This window comes from Triticum urartu, chromosome 2 (genome assembly GCF_003073215.2).
Source record: "Triticum urartu cultivar G1812 chromosome 2, Tu2.1, whole genome shotgun sequence".
Classification (NCBI taxonomy): domain Eukaryota; kingdom Viridiplantae; phylum Streptophyta; class Magnoliopsida; order Poales; family Poaceae; genus Triticum; species Triticum urartu.
The window spans coordinates 573,903,765-573,924,687 of NC_053023.1; the positions used below are offsets into that span (position 1 = coordinate 573,903,765).

The 20,923-nt window shown below is 45.8% G+C and overlaps 1 protein-coding gene across 1 annotated transcript; it reads left to right on the forward strand.

Annotated features, from left to right (window-relative positions):
• Positions 1-5,834: 5,834 nt before the first annotated feature.
• LOC125538860 (cytochrome c oxidase subunit 6b-3) lies at positions 5,835-10,473 on the forward strand. Its single transcript, XM_048702165.1, has 4 exons — positions 5,835-5,979; positions 7,117-7,205; positions 7,291-7,372; positions 10,182-10,473. Exons 1-4 carry the CDS (start codon positions 5,971-5,973, stop codon positions 10,233-10,235), a joined length of 234 nt encoding a protein of 77 aa, XP_048558122.1. The 5' UTR covers positions 5,835-5,970; the 3' UTR covers positions 10,236-10,473.
• Positions 10,474-20,923: the final 10,450 nt, after the last annotated feature.

A 20,923-nucleotide genomic window follows, 5' to 3' on the forward strand; every position in this document is an offset into this window, starting at 1 on the left:
TGTTTGTTCTAGGGCTTTTGTTCTGCTAGCGATTTTTGCTTGTTAACCTAGTCATTAATATTGTTCTGTTCATGTGCAGAAACAATCGACTATGCATCAAATTTCAGTCTTTGCATCAATTTCGATGGTTATTTCCTTGGAGTTGGTAAAAATCGTGCATATGTGAATGGAAAAAGCATATGGTATGATTATGTTGAGGGGGATGCACTCACGGTGGATAAGTTGGAAGATTTAGTAGAACAATTGGGATATGAAGTTCAGGGAAGACTACACATGTATTACTGTATGCCTGGGAAACCAATGAACGAAGGAGGCCTTTTGAAGATAACTTGCAATGACAATTGTTTGAACATGAGGGCACATGTGACATTTGGACACAAGTACCTACAGATGTATCTTGATCATGATGAGAGTTTCAGGCAATTTGACTGGGATGATGTTGTCCAGTTTCCTGTAACAGATCCGCCCACTGTTGTGAGTCCTATGAAACCAATTCAGACCATCAAGGAGAAAGCACTGGACAAGCACAAACAGCAGATGAAGAAGGAAGCATTGGAGAAGCAGATTAAGGAGGAAACATTTGAAAAAAGGCAATGTCAGTTTGTAACTCATGACAGCTTTGGATATGAAGCAGAGTAAGCAATGGAAGAAACACTTGCACAACAAGCAGTAGAGCAAACAAATGCAGATGAGCAGCAAGCTGCAGAGGATTTTGCAAAGGAGGAGCAAGAACCAGTAGTACAAGAAGAGGAGTTTGCAGAGGAGGAGCAAGCTGAAGAGGATGTTCCTGAGGAGGTCTCTGATTTTGCAGATGAGTTTGAAGAGGAAAATGATAGAGAACTTTCCGATGTTGAAGGTAATGGAAGTGAAGAGGGGTCTGAGTTTGCTGATGATATTGCAGATAGTGACTATGATGTGAGTGATTTAGATGATGATCTCAAAGAGGACACAGTTGAAGAACCTGTAGATGTAAACATTAGAGCAAAGGCTGATCCTATACAAGATTCAGATGAAGAGGAGCTGCAGCTACCAGATTCTGATGATGAAGCAGGTGCAAAATATAAATTCAAAGGATTTAGAAAAGAAGATTTGCATGATCCACAGTTTAGGATTGGGCAAGTCTTCCAGTCTCCTGAGTTGTTTAGGGTGTTGGGGAACGTAGCAGAAATTCAAAATTTTCCTACGTGTCACCAAGATCTATCTATGAAGAGACTAGCAACGAGGGGAAGGAGAGTGAATCTACATACCCTTGTAGATCGCTAAGCGGAAGCGTTCAAGTGAACGGGGTTGATGGAGTCGTACTCGTCGTGATCCAAATCACCGATGATCCTAGTGCCGAACGGACGGCACCTCCGCGTTCAACACACGTACAGCCCGGTGACGTCTCCCATGCCTTGATCCAGCAAGGAGAGAGGGAGAGGTTGAGGAAGACTCCATCCAGCAGCAGCACAACGGCGTGGTGGTGATGGAGGAGCGTGGCAATCCTGCAGGGCTTCGCCAAGCACCACAGAAGAGGAGGGAGAGAGAGATGCAGGGCTGCACCAACGAGAGATCGAAATCGCATCTTATGGGCAGCCCTATGCCTCATATATATAGGGAAGGGGAGGGGCTGCGCCCCCTCTAGGGTTCCCACCCCTAGGGGGCGGCAGCCCTAGATGGGGAGCAAGGGGGCGGCCAAGAGGGGATGGGAGAGGGAGGCGCACCAATATGGGCCCTAAGGCCCATATCCCATTAGGGTTTGCCCCCTCTCCATCTCTTAGGCGCATGGGCCTTAGTGGGGCTGGTGCCCTTGGCCCATGTAGGCCAAGGAACACTCCCTATAGCCCATGTGCCCCCCCGGGGGGCTGGTGGCCCCACTTGGTGGACCCCGGGACCCTCCCGGTGGTCCCGGTACGTTACCGATAAACCCCGAAACTCTTCCGGTGACCAAAACATGACTTCCCATATATAAATCTTTACCTCCGGACCATTCCGGAACTCCTCGTGACGTCCGGGATCTCATCCGGGACTCCGAACAACATTCGGTAACCACATACAAACTTCCTTTACAACCCTAGCGTCATCGAACCTTAAGTGTGTAGACCCTACGGGTTCGGGAGACATGCAGACATGACCGAGACGTTCTCGGGTCAATAACCAACAGCGGGATCTGGATACCCATGTTGGCTCCCACATGTTCCACGATGATCTCATCGGATGAACCACGATGTCAAGGACTTAATCAATCCCGTATTCAATTCCCTTTGTCTAGCGGTACGATACTTGCCCGAGATTCGATCGTCGGTATCCTGATACCTTGTTCAATCTCGTTACCGGCAAGTCTCTTTACTCGTTCCGTAACACATCATCCCGTGATCAACTCCTTGATCACATTGTGCACATTATGATGATGTCCTACCGAGTGGGCCCAGAGATACCTCTCCGTTTACACGGAGTGACAAATCCCAGTCTCGATTCGTGCCAACCCAACAGACACTTTCGGAGATACCTGTAGTGCAACTTTATAGTCACCCAGTTACGTTGACGTTTGATACACCCAAAGCACTCCTACGGTATCCGGGAGTTGCACAATCTCATGGTCTAAGGAAATGATACTTGACATTAGAAAAGCTTTAGCATACGAACTACACGATCTAGTGCTATGCTTAGGATTGGGTCTTGTCCATCACATCATTCTCCTAATGATGTGATCCCGTTATCAACGACATCCAATGTCCATGGTTAGGAAACCATAACCATCTATTGATCAACGAGCTAGTCAACTAGAGGCTCACTAGGGACATGGTGTTGTCTATGTATCCACACATGTATCTGAGTTTCCTATTAATACAATTATAGCATGGATAATAAACGATTATCATGAACAAGGAAATATAATAATAATCAATTTATTATTGCCTCTAGGGCATATTTCCAACATAGGGAAGCAGTAAGAGCTTACAGTTGCAAAAACAGATTTGACATTAAAATGCTAGTCAATGACAGGAAAAGAATTTCTGCCAAGTGTCAAGCTCACTGCCCATGGAACATATGGTGCAGCTACGATAGCAGAACTAATTGCATGGTCATCAAGAGGTATAACAGTGAGCACAAATGTTCCAAGAAATGGAAGGTTAAAGCATTTACCTCCAAATTTCTTGCACAGGAATATTTGGAGTACTTCAAGGCAGATCAAGGCATGAATTTGAGAAATTTTGGCAGGTTAGTTCAAAAGGATTGGAACATGGCAGCTTCTTGCAGTAAACTAAGCAGGGCTAGGAGAATAGCAATGAAAATTATCCATAGGGATGAGGAGACATAGTACAACATGCTCTGGGACTATGCAAATGAAGTTAGAAGATCCAATCCTGGCAGCACATTTTTTATTCAGTTGGACAGTGATTCTAGGTTTAGCAGATGCTACTTCAGTTTTGATGCTTGCAAAAGAGGATTCCTTGCAGGGTGTAGGCCCATTATTTGTCTTGATGGATGCCATTTGAAAACTAAATATGGAGGTGTGCTTCTGTCCGCAGTGGGCATGGACCCTAATGATTGTATTTATCCTGTGGCATTTAGCATTGTAGATGTTGAAGACACTAACACCTAGAGCTGGTTCCTGAGAACATTGAAGCAAGATCTTGGAATTCAGAATACTGCACCATGGACCGTCATGTCAGATAAACAAAAGGCAGGGCCTAATAACTAGCTTACTTGTTTTTTAACTTGCTTGCTTACTTAACTTGCACACTAACTTGGTTTCTTACTTGATTAACTTCCAGGGCCTAATAAATGCTGTGGAAGAGCATTTCCATAACTCAGAACACAGATTTTGTGTTAGGCACCTTTGGCAGAATTTCAGAGAACAATTCAGAGGAGATGTTCTGAAAAATCAGTTATGGAAGATAGCTAGGAGCACGACAACTAATCAATATGAACAATACATGGAAGAAATGAGGTTACTTGACAGTGCTGCTCATGCTTGGCTGGCAGAGAAGAGACCTAACACTTGGGTTAGTGCTTTCCAAACTGATTTGCCCAAATGTGACATTTTGCTAAACAACAACTGTGAGGTTTTCAATAAGTAAGTCTAGTACTATCTCTTGTACATATAATTCAGTAACATGTCTGTTATATGTGGTATATTCATAAACTTGTTATTGTGATGTACCTGCAGATATATCTTAGAGGCTAGGGACTTGCCAATTATTAGCATGATTGACAAAATCAAGTCACAACTATCAAGTAGGCATTACAGCAAACAACAAGAGATTAAGAAGTGGGATGGACCAATCTGTCCAAAGATCAAGAAAAGGCTTCTGAAGCACATAGAATGGTCTAGCAATTGTTACCCTACTAATGCTGGTGAAGGAATTTTCCTAGTTACTTCACATGGGAGAGACTACATTGTGGAGTTGCAAATGAAGGCATGCACATGCAGAAGATGGCAATTGACTGGTATTCCCTGTCCCCATTCCATATCCTGCTATAGAGATGAACTAATTGATCCAGAGGAAATGGTGCACAAGTGCTATGCTCTTTGCAATTTCTCCAAGGCATATGCTCGTATTATCATGCCTTGCAAAGACAAGAGAGAGTGGCAGAAAATGGGTGGTTGTCTAATTAAGCCCCCTTTATATGAGAATAAACGTGGGAGGAAAGCCAAAAACAGGAGAATGCAGCCAGAAGAGGTGATTGCAAGGCAAGGAGGGAAGAAGATCACAAGACATGGTACCATTATTCATCGTAGCCATTGTAACAATCCTGAACATAACAAAAAAGGATGCTCTGCTTTCAAGCAAGGCCTACCTGCAGCAAAACCTATGCAAAAGCAAATGAGGAAGAGGTCAAGAACAACATTTGAAGAGGAAGACCCTCAACCTACAATGTCACGGGTAACCTCGATACATTCGTTTGAGCAACAAGTATTTCAATACTCGATACATCCATTATAGTGACTACTATTTTTCAGTGCTCGATACATTCGTTTGGGTGATAAATATTTCAATGCTCGATATATCCATTATAGTGACTACTATTTTTCAGTGCTCGATACATCCATTTGAGTGACAAATATTTTGGACTTCTATTATTTTTGAACAGCAAAATGAGGCCACAACAGAACAACAAGCCCCTGGACCATCAATGACCCAGGTAAATGAGGAGCCTGTTGTCACACAGGTCACACAGGAACATGACATGCCTCTTATTGGAGTTCTTCATCCACATTCAATGATGGAAATCATGAGAAATGAGGTATGTTTCTTTAAACGGAGTTACTGTAATAAATGTGAATTTGGGTCAAATATGCGCTGTGGTCGCAAAAACTGCTCTGTAGTCGCTCGCTTCTTTATGAAATGGACGACATGTCTTGTACAGGTGGCGAGTCAAACCGTTTTTGGGTCAAATACGTCCACGTGTGCAAAATACGAGCCAAAATAGTACGAGTTACCGTACGCTGACCCGGTTCAGCGAGTCCAGTGACCGTAACTTTAGGTTTCGTGAATACAGTGACCAAACTGAACCCTAAAGACAAGTTCAGTTACTGTAGGTGTAATTTTCTCCTCCGCCCTGCACTGGGCACTTCTCCCATTGAAAGGTTTTTCTTCAGGTTTTTGTGTTGATTATTTATGTTTTCATTTTTTGAGTTTTTTTTCCAGAATTTTGTTTTTCTAGGTTTCTATTTTTTGTTTCCTTTTTAGTTCATCACCTGGTTTTGGAGGGGGAAGGGTCTGATTTTTTTTGAGCGAAAAAAAAGGGAAGGTCTGATTTTTTTAGCAAAAGGAAAAGGAAAGGTCTGATAGTCGATGGGCATTCGGAGCCTGCCTGGGCCCATACAGCCCACAACTATCACGGGCCAGCTCCGAATATTAAGCTCCACCTTGACCAGGCCCCCGTCACTCCTCCTTCTTCCCATTCCCCGTCGAGCCCCCGTCTGTCCGCTCCGCGACGCCGCGATCCCTTCGACGCCTCCGATCTCCAGCCTCCGACGAGATGGCCGAGGTGAGAGAACCTTCCAGGACCCCCTTCTTCCTCTCGCACGAATCTTCTGCAGGCTCACCCCGGAACATAGCGTAGGGCGCATTCATCGGTTCGTCGATCGCGCCGCGGTTAGAGTTGGCTCTTTGTCGCGTGGATCTGCGCCGTGGAGCGCCTATCTGCGCGTGATGTGGGTTGCGATAGCTGTGTTCGTCCTGAACCCTATAGGTCCTTCTATTTCGCATCCTGCTCGTTCTGGGTGAATGGTGGGGCTGGCTTCGTCCCATTTCGCGCGATTAGCGTCTTGCTGTATTGGGGAATGTACGGATTTTCTTGGTAGATCGTACCAGATCGAAAGAGAGAACGTTGAATTCCCAAGATCCTTTTTTTAACTTAAGGTGAACTCTCAGGATTGTCTGGTTCTGTAATGTGATCGGTGTGCGTCATCGGCGTTGAATTAGGGACGATAGACTTAAAACCCACCTGCTTCTGCGGTGTTTCAGTGTTATCCTGTTTTAAAGACAGCGGATGAGTGTTTTTTTTTTTGACGGGCAACGGCAGGAGCACTGCCAATTCATATTAGAAGAGGGAAAGGGATCCAGAGTGAGTGTTATATGTGATGGGCATTGGATGCTTAATGTTTAGGAGATTCGTTGGATTGGTCTGGTTATCGTTCTCCTCTTATCTGCGGTACAAAAAGAGTGGTTTAGAAAAAGATTCTATCACCACTGCATGTACCGGATTCAGATGTACCGTTTACTTATACATGCCATCATCTGACTGAACTGCAAGATAGTTTGCTGAAAACTTTATCCTTTTTTTCTGAACCGGGCTGACCCCCCTTCCCATTACTAGAATGGAAATACATCAGTTCAGAACTTACAGGAGGAGGGAAAGGAAGAGAGTGAGTTCAACGCATTACTAGGAAACCCACTGTAGCCGCCTGACACCGAAACGTCTACTATGGGGCTAAGGAAACTTTATCCATGTTTCACTCTAGAGAACTTCATCGCCATGGTTACTGTTTGTTGGGAAGTTTGACTGATAACCTTTTTTGAAGCTTCTATAAATTTTTGTCTCATCGACTATCACTGGTTACTTTTATTTCTGTTCTCCATCTGCTGTCCTGTCCTTACTGATAATATTTTGCTTACTTACCAGATTGAGATTAAAACAGCACCTGCTGACTTCCGCTTCCCTACAACAAACCAAACTAGGCACTGTTTTACTCGCTATGTTGAGTTCCACAGGTATATATGATGCAATAACTTTACAACTTACATGCTTTATATATGTTTAACATTTCTTAACTATTTGAACTTCCATGAAACTTAGGTGTGTGAGTGCCAAGGGGGATGAAGCTGCTGAATGTGAGAAATTTGCCAAGTACTACCGATCTCTTTGCCCAGCTGAATGGGTGAGTGACTTTGCTGCCTGTATAGTGTACAACTGCCACCATTATCATTACATCCAACTGCAAAGGCATTATAAGTTGATGTTTGATTTTAAACTAGTAAGATGCCCGTGCGTTGCACGGCTAACCAAAATGCATTGATCTAGAGTACTTTATTTCACAACTTATGTGGTGGTCATCTCATGTGTAACAAATATCAATATGTTTCTTTGGATATATTCATTCTGCTTTTGAGCTCACAAGCATCCGGGTGAAGAGTAAATGCAGACAGAATAGCAAACATAACAAACCTATTCTTGCAAACAAACACGTTCCAGTGTTCAAGCTGCATGCAAAACTTCATGAAGAAAAAACACTTGTGGTGCTTTGCCAAAAAAAAGCTTTAAAAATAGTTTTTTAAGATTTGTTTATTTTTCTAGTCCAACATTAATGTTATTTTTTCATGAAATGTTGCACAAATAGTTCTACATGTTTGTTTCCAAAAGATTTCTTTAAATTTTATTGATATTATTTGAGCTCAAGAGCCAAGTTCATGTCCCATCTTCCTTCTGGCATTTCTTATGCAACAATCAAGTAAAAAAATAGGACGAACCTATAATTAGATCCTTGCCGTGCCGAGCTGAGTCGGGCCGAGCAACTACAGAATAGGCATTTCTTCCATATGTTACCATTACATATCTGCAACTGCAGAAGAAGATTTTCTTCTTCATCAATACCCATACATTGGTCCTTGTCAGATCAGAAGGCGAAGAGCAGTGCATCTCACCTCCCCACACTCTGTTCCATCTATGAGAGTGTGATCAACATGGATTGCGTTGCCGGGAAGGGGGAAATAATAGTAGGTGGTGGCTGCGCCGCCGAGGATGAGCAGGGCGTAGCCACCAACGTACTTGTGCGTACTTGTGGGGGTTGGTGTTGGAGGAGACAGGGGAGGACACAGACGTTGTGGTCGCAGTTGGGGCTGCTGAAGCAAGAATACAGGGGAGGCAGTGAAATGTTGGGGCTCGAACGACTCCGGTGGTGAAATGTTGGGGCTGTGGCTCGTTTCCAGCCCAGTATTTTTTTTAAAATTAGCAGCGAAATGTATAGGCTACAAGAGCAGCCCAAGCCCAATACGAAGCTATCCTTATTTGGTGACCTAGACGAGCAGCATGTACCCACTGACCCACGCGATGCATCCATCCCCCCCGCCGCCGCACACAGCTGTTGCTCGCACCTCCCTCCCTCTTACATTCTCTTCTTCTTCCCAACGCATCCATAATCCGTCCCCACCGCACGCACACAGGCATGCTTTCGTCGCCGAGCGCACACACGCACGCAGATGCTCACGCATTGCCCACCCTTGTTCTTCTCTGCTTGTGTTGCGTCCTCACCAACGTTGGCAGGTGCGTGCCCTCTGCCTCAACGCCGCACCGCCACTTGCTCTGGCACGCCCTGGTGGCCGGCGGTGACCAGCATCACTCACAGCACATCCACAGCATGCACCTCCCTTGTCCATCCACTCACGAGCCGCTCAGGCTAAACAGAGCCAGTGCAGAACGAGCCGAGCCACCCATATGCAGCTCGTTGGCATCACCCAGCCGAGCCGAGCTGGCTGCTTCCGAGCGAGCTAACATGGCTCTGTCTGAATTCGGCTTGGCTCGTGTCCAGTCCTAATCGGCAGCATACTTACCCAGGTCGAAGTCAGGGAGACAGGGAAGGGGGTGGTGGAGACGGTGAGGAGGGGTTTGTGGTAGTGGTCGGCAATGCAGCCTGGGGGCGAACGAACAACGGCACCGACCTGTCCAGATCCTTCTTTCTTTCCTGCGATGGCGCTAGATGAGATGGGGTAGAGATGGGCTAAACACTGAACTGGAGTGGCAGGGGGTTATTTGTAAAATTGCCATAGTTTGTCTCAGACGCGTTGGATGCAAATCGGATGGCTGTAAATGAAAGATGGCAGGCACACCATCATCACCAACTCAGATTTTTATAGTAGAGAGAAGATAGAGATAGCACGGTCTTAGTTTTCAGTAGATTTTAGAAGTTGAATTAAAAATGGTCTTTGTTTCTACTGCAATAGTCAATGCATAATGCATGAACTTGCTAGAAGGTCAGAGATATATTAATTGAATTACTACATCTAAATCCACACTATTGCTTCTGGATTAACAAATCCATCTGAATCAAGCTAGTTGTTTCTGCCAGTATATGTGTATGACTCTGTAGGGGTAGGAAGTAGCACATGAGTTTCTCTTTATTTGACTTTACTATTAACCTTTTAAAGTTATCTAGACACTCTAGCACTCTGAGCAGCAATTTGCAGACTGCATCTGTGGTCACAATGAACAAAAGAAATCTGCTAATGTAGAATAATTAGGATTCGACAAGCGTAGACCTGTTACTTCTCTTGCCAATGAATTGACCTGATGAAATGAATATAGTTCGTAAATCTGGAAAAACAAAAAACAAAAAGACCCATAAAAGCCTTATATTGCTTCCATTTGGGAAACTGGCAATGGCTTGATTTATCATACAGCTACAACAATGACGAACCTTGTTTTCTGAGTCGCATATATTCACTCTGCCTGTCCGAGTAATTCTTTTTGTTTTCCAACCGTCTGTTTCATATATTAGCCTTTCGAGGGTTGAAAGTCAATGTTGAATTTTACACTTCGCCCCGAGCAGTTAATCTATGTCTCAGTGATGCTGGCGTGCTGGGCCATATCTATCACCTCTCTTTGGTTCACTTCAAAAGCAACTCCTTTGCAGATTTATGGAACTCCTATTGTTAACAGTAGCAATCTTACCCTGTTTTGGTCTCACTGAATAGGTTGACAGGTGGAACGAGCAGAGGGAGAACGGGACATTTGCAGGGCCCCTCTAAATCATCTGTTTGAGAGTCTCCTCAATTGCTTTCGTGTCAGCGCTACTGCTGTCTTGTGGTTGGAATTTATGCTCCTGTCATGTACTCTCTCCCAGCAATCGCTGCAGAACAGCAAGTGATGCTTTTCTCTATGTTGCACAAATAATTCAGCATGCTTATGTATTCTGTCATTGAGGACATGCATTTTCACATTTGTTAAATGAATTACATTCTGAAATGAGGTTAATTTCATTGCCCATTGCTTGACTCTAAGCATGTCTGTCCTGGGATTTAGAATGATGGGGAACCGAATGGGGGCTATATCAATATGCTGCGAATATGCATCATATAGATGCTCCGGAAAATTGCATTTGATCTGCTGATACAAGGACTTGGTTTTCTAGCATAAACTGCTCATATTGGACAATCTAGTCTGTGTCGTATGATCGATCATGCTATTTTTTGTCCCAGAGTTGAGCATACAGTGGTTGATGCGAGCCTGAGAACTAGACCTGTTTGCTAGTTAATGTGAGTTCTGACCTCTGAATGCGTGGAGTAGCCTTCGTTCTGTGTGCATGGTTGTGCCCGTACCAAGACCCAGTCAGATGGTGCACAACATAGTATTAAGAACGCTACTGCACATGTCCATCATTGCAGGCCCAGTCATACGGTGCACAACACGCGTAAACGGCAACATGCACTGCAAGAGAAAAAAGCACAAGGAAACCGAAAAAAATCCTTATAAAGCATGCAAGGAAACTACTTGTGTTTGACGAATGGATTGTCAAGTCGTATCAATACGCAGTGAACATGCATGTGATTTAAGGCAGGACCTAAAACGTCTTACTATTAAGTTTACAGAGGGAGCACTATCTTCCTCCCAGGGTTCAGTAAACGGTAGACCGAGAGGTACTGTAGATCTGTTTGCTAGTTAATGTGAGTTCTGATGTCTGAATGGCCCGGGGCACGCTAGCGTTCGTTCTGTATGCATGGTTGTGCCCATACTATCAAGACCCGGTCAGCTGGTGCACAGCATATCAAGGACGCTGCTGCACATAGACTTCATTACATTACATTACAGGGCCCAGTCATACGGTGCAGACCGTACATAAACGGCGCTATCTACTGCACGTACAAGCGTGCGAATATGCCCGGCAAATTAACTGCTCTGACTTTCACGTGGATGCTGGATGCAGATGTTATACTGCACTTTCTTTGTGCTAATTAGCCTGCACGTTTCAAGCTGCAACTGGACAATATATCAAGTACTAGTTCATCCCACTTCCACATGCATTAGAGCAACTCCAACGGGCCGATCCAAACGGACGTTGATTTCGTCCGCCTTTTGTCCATTTGGACCGGCCAGACGGACACGGATGCCCGCTTTCGCATTTGGGTCGGCACCTGCGCCCAACACTGGCCTGCGACCCATTTTAGACGGCGGCAAAAAAAATGAACGCATGCATATTTAAAAAAGAGAAACTACATTAATTAAACATTAAAGCCGGCCACGAACACTAGTGCAGAACCGGTCAATAGCACCGGTTCGTAAGGGGCTTTAGTGCCGGTTCGGTAACCGACACTAAATTGTAGGCACTAAAGCCCCCCCCCCTTTAGTACCGGTTCAGCACGAACCGGTGCTAAAGGGCAAACACGTGGCACGAGCCAGCCCCGTGGGCGCGTAGGACATTAGTACCGGTTGGTAACACCAACCGGTACTAAATGTTTTGGTGTGTTTTGGTTTTATTTTTTATTTTTACTTTAATTTTGTGTTTTCAATTTAATTTAGTGATTGTTTTACATTATAATGAGTTGTTAAATCATTAGGTGATCAGTTTGACTGGATGCGTGTGGGTCCTAGCTAAGTCATCAAGTATATGTCATATCCATATTATATATACTTGATCACCTACTTAAGTGATCGAGGTAATATGGATATGGCATATACTTGATCACTTAGCTAGAATCCATCCAGTTGAAACTAATATGCAATTTATTTCATAAATGATATAATAACTCATCATCATCATCATATTAATTAATATAAAAACTCTTGCATCATATATATCATCACCAACGATTTTCATAGCAAAGATATCATCGAGTTCAACATGGTAATGATATTATAAACGTTCATAACACTACAAAAGCAAATCACTCTTTGAGATTAAGTTCAGGACGAAGAATACGGACATGAGAGGACAAGTACTAAGAGCATGAACTAGCTAATTAATCACTCCTGCTGCTCTCTCAGGTAAAATAGCATAGAACATGTATAGCTTTGCTGATTTATCATATTGGAGCATGCAGATGAACCTGTCTCCTAATCGTGGGTTGCGCTTCTGATTGCCGCCCCCTAGTACTTCTCTGTGATCGTTCACAATTTTGCTCCAGTCTTTTACTATTAAGCATTCCTCGCTATTAGAAATCCTGAATGCACTAAATTGCATTGTAGGATATCTTGGCCGTAAGCTAACAATATTCATGGTACCTTTAGTCTCGATCCAATCAGGCACAACATTCATCGGGAGTCCCTGTTGAAGAACATCGTATAGTATAACATACTTAGCAATGAATTTTAGCTTAAAAAAATAATGTATGCAAAAGATGCACTGAGAAGAAATAGTAGAAATCTTACCATCTTTCCTAAATATATGTGACCGTAGTTCAGTACGAACACTATTGGTCGCATGTTTTGAGTACTAACATTTCTAAGTGCAGGAAAGAAATTTGTCTTGACAGCATCAAGATCCTCAAGCCATGAAACATAATGACTTGTCTCCTCGCAGTTTAGTTCAGCCCCGGGACAGTGGACGGTCCTGTCTACCAAGCGCCGGACATGTTTGCTTGATTGGAAGTAAGCTGTCAATATAAATTGAGATCTATTAATTATTCAACTGATTCAAATAATCTCATATCGAAGACATAAATATGGTTGAGAAACTCACATAATGGTAGAACTGGAGGCGTCTGCACATCGATCCAGATGTCTCTATTACCTTCAATATCATCTTTCGGACGAATATCAAAGGTGATAACCATATCAAGCTTAAATGCATAAGCCTTGCATAGTGCTTGCCAAGTTTTGCATTCAAAATAGGTGTATGTGTCTGCATTGTATAATTTGACGTTGAAGGTATAACCATGCTCGGTCTTCAAGTAAACTCTTTTTACCTCCATAGTTTCGTTAGGACTGAAACCTATCTTATCCAAGACAAAAATTCTTGCATGGCAGGGGATACGCTAGTAGAATAGTGAAAAATTAAAATTAAAAGGTGAAGCAAATGAAGCATAAGTCATGCTTAATTACGAAAAAAGACTTGTCGTTGTGACTTACTGTATCCACTTCGAAGTTCTCATCCAGCTTGATGCTGAAGCTTCTATCATCAACTAGAAAATTTCTGCCACACAGGCCACGCTGGTCTTCACAGTATTCGCACATAATGAAATCGTGTTCGTCGTCAGACGACATTCCTATGTTCATAGGTGAAACATTAAACACTTATTAGTTCTATTAATTCAACTAATTCTGTTAATTCAACTAGTTCAACTAAGCACTTACGAAGAATATACCTAATTAATTGAACTAATTCAACTAACTAGTTCAACTAATTAATTCAACTAAACTAGTTCTGTTAATTAGATAATGAAATCTCATATAACTAAATTAAATATATATCTAACATATAATTTATATCTAATATCTAACATATATGTTCATATATAGGTGAAACATTAAACACTTACTAGTTCTATTAATTCAACTAAATAAACTAGTCCTATTAATTCAACTAAGCATTTACTAAAAATAAACTAGTTCTATTAATTTCTTACTAAAATAAAGTAGGTAGTTCTATATAGTAATATTTTGATTAGATTATCAAATCTCATATACCTAAATTTTCTTACTAAAATAAACTTGTTCTATTAATTTTCATACTAAATATAAACTAGTTATATTAATTCAATTAGTTCAAATCTCATATATATACCTAATTAATATCTAGCTATACTAATTCAACTAGTTCAACTTGTTCTAATTCATGTAAAATATATTTGACATTAATATTTAACATCTTTTTCATATAATTCATCTAACATTAACATTCTAACATTATTATCTACGTAATTTATCTAACTTTAATCTAAACAACAGAGAATAGAATAAGTAAAAACAATGTGTGTGTGTGTGTGGTGTGTGTGTGTGTGTGTCTGTGTGTGTGTGTGTGTGTGTCTCTGTGTGTGTGTGTGTACGACTGGGGGGCGGCGGCGTACGGGCGGCGGTGGGCGATGACAGGAGGACGGGCGCGGCGGGCGAGAGGCGGCGGCGACGTACGGGCGTGGCGGGGGCGACGGGCCGGGCGGTGACGGCGACAACGGGTGGCGGGGGCGACGGCGGTGACGATGACGATGGGTGGCGTGGGCGACGGCGGTGACGGCGACGACGGGCGGCGGGGGCGGCGAGGACGGCGCGCGATGGGGCGACGGGCGCGGCGAAGAAGTTTGGATCGAGAAGAACTACTGGTGGGCGAAACTGATTTTTTCATAGGTTCCATATATATAGGAGGGGTCTTTAGTGCCGGTTGGAGCCACCAACCGGTACTAAAGGCCAATTTTCGCCAGGTCAAGGGGCGGGAAACGGCCCCTTTAGTACCGGTTCGTGCCACGAACCAGTACTAAAGACCCCCCCTTTAGTACCGGTTGGAGCCACCAACCGGTACTAAAGGTTGTGCGCTGCCACCGACGGTGCACAATGTTTAGTCCCACCTCGCCGAGCGAAGGGCAGCCGCACTGGTTTATAAACCCAGCCGCGGCTGCTCCTTCGAGCTTCTCTATATAGCAGGCTTCTAGGCCTAATTAACTAGGGCGCGCTGCCCTGTGAGCCTGCTGGCCCTTCTAGGCCTGCATTTGCACACTCTAGGTCTGGCAGGCCCACTGGGCAGCGCGCCAACAAATTTTTTATATAGTTTTTTATTTTCTGCATTATTTATTTTTTTTCTATTTATTTTTGAGTAGTTTTTTATATAGTTTTTTTTCTTTTCTGCATTATTTATTTTCTTCTATTTATTTTTGAGTAGTTTTTTATATAGTTTTTTTTCTTTTCTGCATTATTTCTTTTCTTCTATTTATTGTCTTCTGGAAATTGAATGCTGCATACTGAATACAAAAGAAGTCCGGAGTTCAAATAAGTTTAAAAAACATTGAAGTGACCGTGTAACAGATGAGTTCTCGTCCGAAACCCTGATACTCCGAAAGAGTTTGTCTAGTTTGTACACGAAGTGCGTCCAGTTATTGCCGTGACCCTCTCTACTCTTTCGCGCATGCTATGCGGGTGATATGATGATACCATGCCAAGTTTCAACATTTTCAGGATTCATTTTGTAGTGATTTTCAATTTCACGGTCATTTAGCTCTCTAAACAATTAGGTAAATGACCGAAAAACAACAAATGATGTCAGAACATGTTGGAAATTGATGACGTCGCTTTGAATGCTGCATACTGAACACAAAAGAAGTCCGGAGTTCAAATAAGTTTAGAAAACATTGAAGTGGCCGTGTAACAGATGAGTTCTCGTCCGAAACCCTGATACTCCGAAAGAGTTTGTCCAATTTGTACACGAAGTGCGTCCAGTTTTTGCAGTGACCCTCTCTACTCTTTCGCGTATGCTATGCGGGTGATATGATGATACCATGCCAAGTTTCAACATTTTCAGGATTCATTTTGTAGTGATTTTCAATTTCACGGTCATTTAGCTCTCTAAACAATTAGGTAAATGACCGAAAAACAACAAATGATGTCAGAACATGTTGGAAATTGATGACATCGCTTTGAATGCTGCATATTGAACACAAAAGAAGTCCGGAGTTCAAATAAGTTTAAAAAACATTGAAGTGGTCGTGTAACAGATGAGTTCTCGTCCGAAACCCTGATACTCCGAAAGAGTTTGTCCAGTTTGTACACGAAGTGCGTCCAGTTTTTGCCATGACCCTCTCTACTCTTTCGCGCATGCTATGCGGGTGATATGATGATACCATGCCAAGTTTTCAACATTTCCAGAATTCATTTTGTAGCGATTTTCAATTTCACGGTCATTTAGCTCTCTAAACAATTAGGTAAATGACCGAAAAACAACAAATGATGTCAGAACATGTTGGAAATTGATGACGTCGCTTTGAATGCTGCATACTGAACACAAAAGAAGTCCGGAGTTCAAATAAGTTATTAAAAATAAAAAAGAGGTGCAATGCTGGTTAATTTGCTTCAAACCATTCGGAATAGTGTAGACTGCACTGCACATAGCTCAGTGCAATCTATGCTATTCCGCAAGGCTTGAAGCTAATCAACATGCAGGTGAGCATTGCAACTCTTCGTCATTGTAAAGACACTCACGGCTTATAAACCGCTCATATTGCCTCTCTCTTGGCGAAGTGGGACTAAAAATCAGCTTACAAAGAAACTCTAGTACCGGTTCATGGCATGAACTGGTACTAAAGGTTTTCGTGGGGGCCCCAGCCTGACCATAGCCTGACACAGCCTCATTAGTACCGGTTCGTGGCATGAACCGGTACTAAAGGTTGCCCATGAACCGGTACTAATGATGCCCGCCCGCCTAGCCGTTGGAACCGGCACTAATGGTCACATTAGTGCCGGCTCAAATTCAAACCGGCACTAATGTGCTTCACATTTGACCTTTTTTCTACTAGTGGAAGGTCGGCGAGAGTCCACGCGTCCACATTTGCATTTAAAAAAATAAAAACAGCCTAAACTACGAGGCGGCGCACTGCCCTTGTTGGGTAACGTAGCATAAATTCAAAATTTTCCTACGTGTCACCAAGATCTATCTATGGAGTCATCTAGCAACGAGGGAGGAGTGGATCTACATACCCTTGTAGATCGCGCGCGGAAGCGTTCAAGAGAACGGGGTTGATGGAGTCGTACTCGTCGTGATCCAAATCACCGATGATCCTAGCGCCGAACGGACGGCACCTCCGCGTTCAACACACGTACGGAGCAGCGACGTCTCCTCCTTCTTGATCCAGCAAGGGGGGAGGAGAGGTTGATGGAGATCCAGCAGCACGACGGCGTGGTGGTGAAAGTAGCGGGATTCCAACAGGGCTTCGCCAAACGCTGCGGGAGGAGGGAGATGTGTCATGGGAGGGAGAGGGAGGCGCCAGGGCTTAGGGTTGTGCTGCCCTCCCTTCCCCCACTATATATAGGGCCAAGGGAGAGGGGTGGGGCGCAACCTTGGCCCTTCCTCCAAGGAAGGGTGTGGCCAGGGAGGAGTCCCTCCTCCCCAAGGCACCTCGGAGGTGCCTTCCCCCTTTAGGACTCTTCCTTTTCCTCTTCTCTTGGCGCATGGGCCTCTTGGGGCTGGTGCCCTTGGCCCATATAGGCCAAGGCGCACCCCCTACAGCCCATGTGCCCCCCTGGGGCAGGTGGCCCCACCCGGTGGACCCCCGGGACCCTTCCGGTGGTCCCGGTACAATACCGGTGACCCCGAAACTTGTCCCGATGGCCGAAATAGCACTGCCTATATATAATTCTTTACCTCCGGACCATTCCGGAACTCCTCGTGACGTCCGGGATCTCATCCGGGACTCCGAACAACTTTCGGGTTACCGCATACTAATATCTCTATAACCCTAGCGTCACCGAACCTTAAGTGTGTAGACCCTACGGGTTCGGGAGACATGCAGACATGACCGAGATGACTCTCCGGTCAATAACCAACAGCGGGATCTGGATACCCATGTTGGCTCCCACATGTTCCACGATGATCTCATCGGATGAACCATGATGTCAAGGACTTAATCAATCCCGTATACAATTCCCTTTGTCTAGCGGTATGATACTTGCCCGAGATTCGATCGTCGGTATCCCGATACCTTGTTCAATCTTGTTACCGGCAAGTCTCTTTACTCGTTCCGTAACACATCATCCCGTGATAAACTCCTTGATCACATTGTGCACATTATGATAATGTCCTACCGAGTGGGCCCAGAGATACCTCTCCGTTTACACGGAGTGACAAATCCCAGTCTCGATTCGTGCCAACCCAACAGACACTTTCGGAGATACCTGTAGTGTACCTTTATAGCCACCCAGTTACGTTGTGATGTTTGGCACACCCAAAGCACTCCTACGGTATCCGGGAGTTGCACAATCTCATGGTCTAAGGAAATGATACTTGACATTAGAAAAGCTTTAGCATACGAACTACATGATCTTGTGCTAGGCTTAGGATTGGGTCTTGTCCATCACATCATTCTCCTAATGATGTGATCCCGTTATCAATGACATCCAATATCCATGGTCAGGAAACCGTAACCATCGATTGATCAACGAGCTAGTCAACTAGAGGCTTACTAGGGACATGGTGTTGTCTATGTATCCACACATGTATCTGAGTTTCCTATCAATACAATTCTAGCATGGATAATAAACGATTATCATGAACAAGGAAATATAATAATAACTAATTTATTATTGCCTCTAGGGCATATTTCCAACAGCCCTAGGCGTCGTCGTCGTCGTCCTCGGGGTCCGTGAGGTCGATGAGCGTCGGCGCCGGCTCGGCCCAGGCGAACGCCGTGTTCCAGAGCGTTGCCATGTAGGGATGTGCCGGCGCAGGCAGTGCCGGAGCGGGGGGCTGTGTAGCCGCGGCCTGGCGCGCCTCCTCCTCGGCCTCGCGCGCCTCCTCATTGAGGTCGCGCTCGAGCATCTCCTCATACTCGCCTTGCCGGCGCTCCTCTTCCAGCCGGCGCTGGCGCCACATCTCGAGATAGGCCTGCTCCTGTGCCGGCGTCACCCCCAGCCAGACCGGTGGCGCGGACAACCACTCGCGCACCACTCCATTCCAGGAGAAGCGCGCGATGGGCTCGGGCTCGGGCTCCGGCTGCGGCTCCGGCTCTGGCTTGATGGGGGACGGCGGGGCCACCGGCGGCACCACGCTGTCGCCCGCCGCGGAGAGTGCAAGGGCCTGCACCATTGCCGCCTCGTAGCAGGCTTCCTCTTCCGCCTCCGCCGCCTCCGCTCTGCGCCGTTCGTCCTCTTCGCTCTCACGGTAGACGGCCGCAAGGGCCGCCTGGTAGGCGTCCTCCGCCGCCTGGTCCTCCTCGCGGACGACCAGCGGTGTTGGCCTCCGGTCGACCTCGCGCACGCTCCGGCGCCTCGCCTCCTCGTGCTCGAAGGCGAACCACCTCGCCCAGTTGGGCGAGTCGGTTGCGTAGGCGTTGTCGCAGCGCTGCTCCGCCGTCAGCAGCGCCCGCCGGCGCCGCACCTCCTCCGCGTGAGCACGAGCCGACCGCGGCGCCGCCGGCACTGGGATCCTATCTGGATCCAGATGCCAGTCGTGCGGCAGCGTCACGTCGGGATATGGCAGCGGCTGGCGGTTCTGCCAGTGCCACTCCGCCTGGTGCACTGGCACGCTGATGCGCTGCCTCTGTCGGTGAGGCGCCGGCGGGGGTGGGAGAAACTCGGAGGGAAAAGGGGTGGCGGGGGACTTGCCCTTGGCCTTGCTGCCGCTGGCGCCGAAGAAGAGGCCCATCATTGCTGTGGTTGCGGTGGCTAGGGTTTGCCGGCGACGAGGGAGCAAGGGTGGGCAGATGGGGACGGCGAGTTTGGATGAGGACGGCCCCGCCGCACGGTCGGCTTAAAAAAGGACGAGCACCGTCGCTGACGCGTGGGCCCGTCGTCATAAATTAAACTGACCGCGTGGGCAGCAGGTAGTTGGACGGCCGCCATGTGGGGACGCGGCGGATAACGAGAAGGCGCGCGAAGCGTCCGTTCGTCGTCCACGCCGACGCATTTGGGACGCAAATGCGTCAGCATGGACGCGACGCGGACGTGATTTAGGTTTGGGTCGACGCGTTGGGCCGCCACTTTTGTCCGCGTCGACCCAAACGAACGCAGACGGATGATATGGGTCGGTCTTTTGGAGTTGCTCTTACAACATTAAGCTTGATTACAGGTAGAATCTGAGCTGCCCAGCTTATCTTGCCGAGGCAACAAACAGCAACCGAGGAAGACAATAACGAAACATGAACTGATCTGATCGGAAAGAAGAACAATACAATACTATAGCCAAGATGACTGAAACGCTGACATATGATGGGACAGAAACTAAACTGGACACGCATTACAACATCAGGCTTACAAGTAAAATCTTGGCTAGCTTAATATGTGAAGAGCAATACAAAAACCTAACTAAACATCAACTCACCGGAAAGATGAAGAGAATAACAATACTGCAGGCTAGCCAAGATGGCTGAAGCGGTGACATGAGATGCCACAGCAACCTAAACACACGATCTTATTGGGCAAAGATACACAGCAGCGTCACACGCAAACTCGATCGATCTACTGCTAGATGTTGCAGTCACAAAAGCTCAAGAGGGATAGACGGGATAACGGGAGATGAGAGGGTTGGTGTGGATGAGTATGGGGTTGAATACTGGTAGAGGGGTGGTTGGCAGGGCAAAGTCTTGCAAGGTCAAGAACAGCGGTTAGTGCAACAATGGCAAGAGCTTCTTTGAACGGTTGAAGACCGCACCAAGGAACGGTGACGCGGAAGAGAGGGATGGTGAGGAGGTGGGGCGCAGAAGAGCTCAGGGAGGATAGAGCCGGCGGTCGATCAGCGGGGCGCGCGACACGCCCAGCTCCCCGACGGCCCCTCCTTGGATCCTGGAAGCTTGGGCCTGGTCACGGA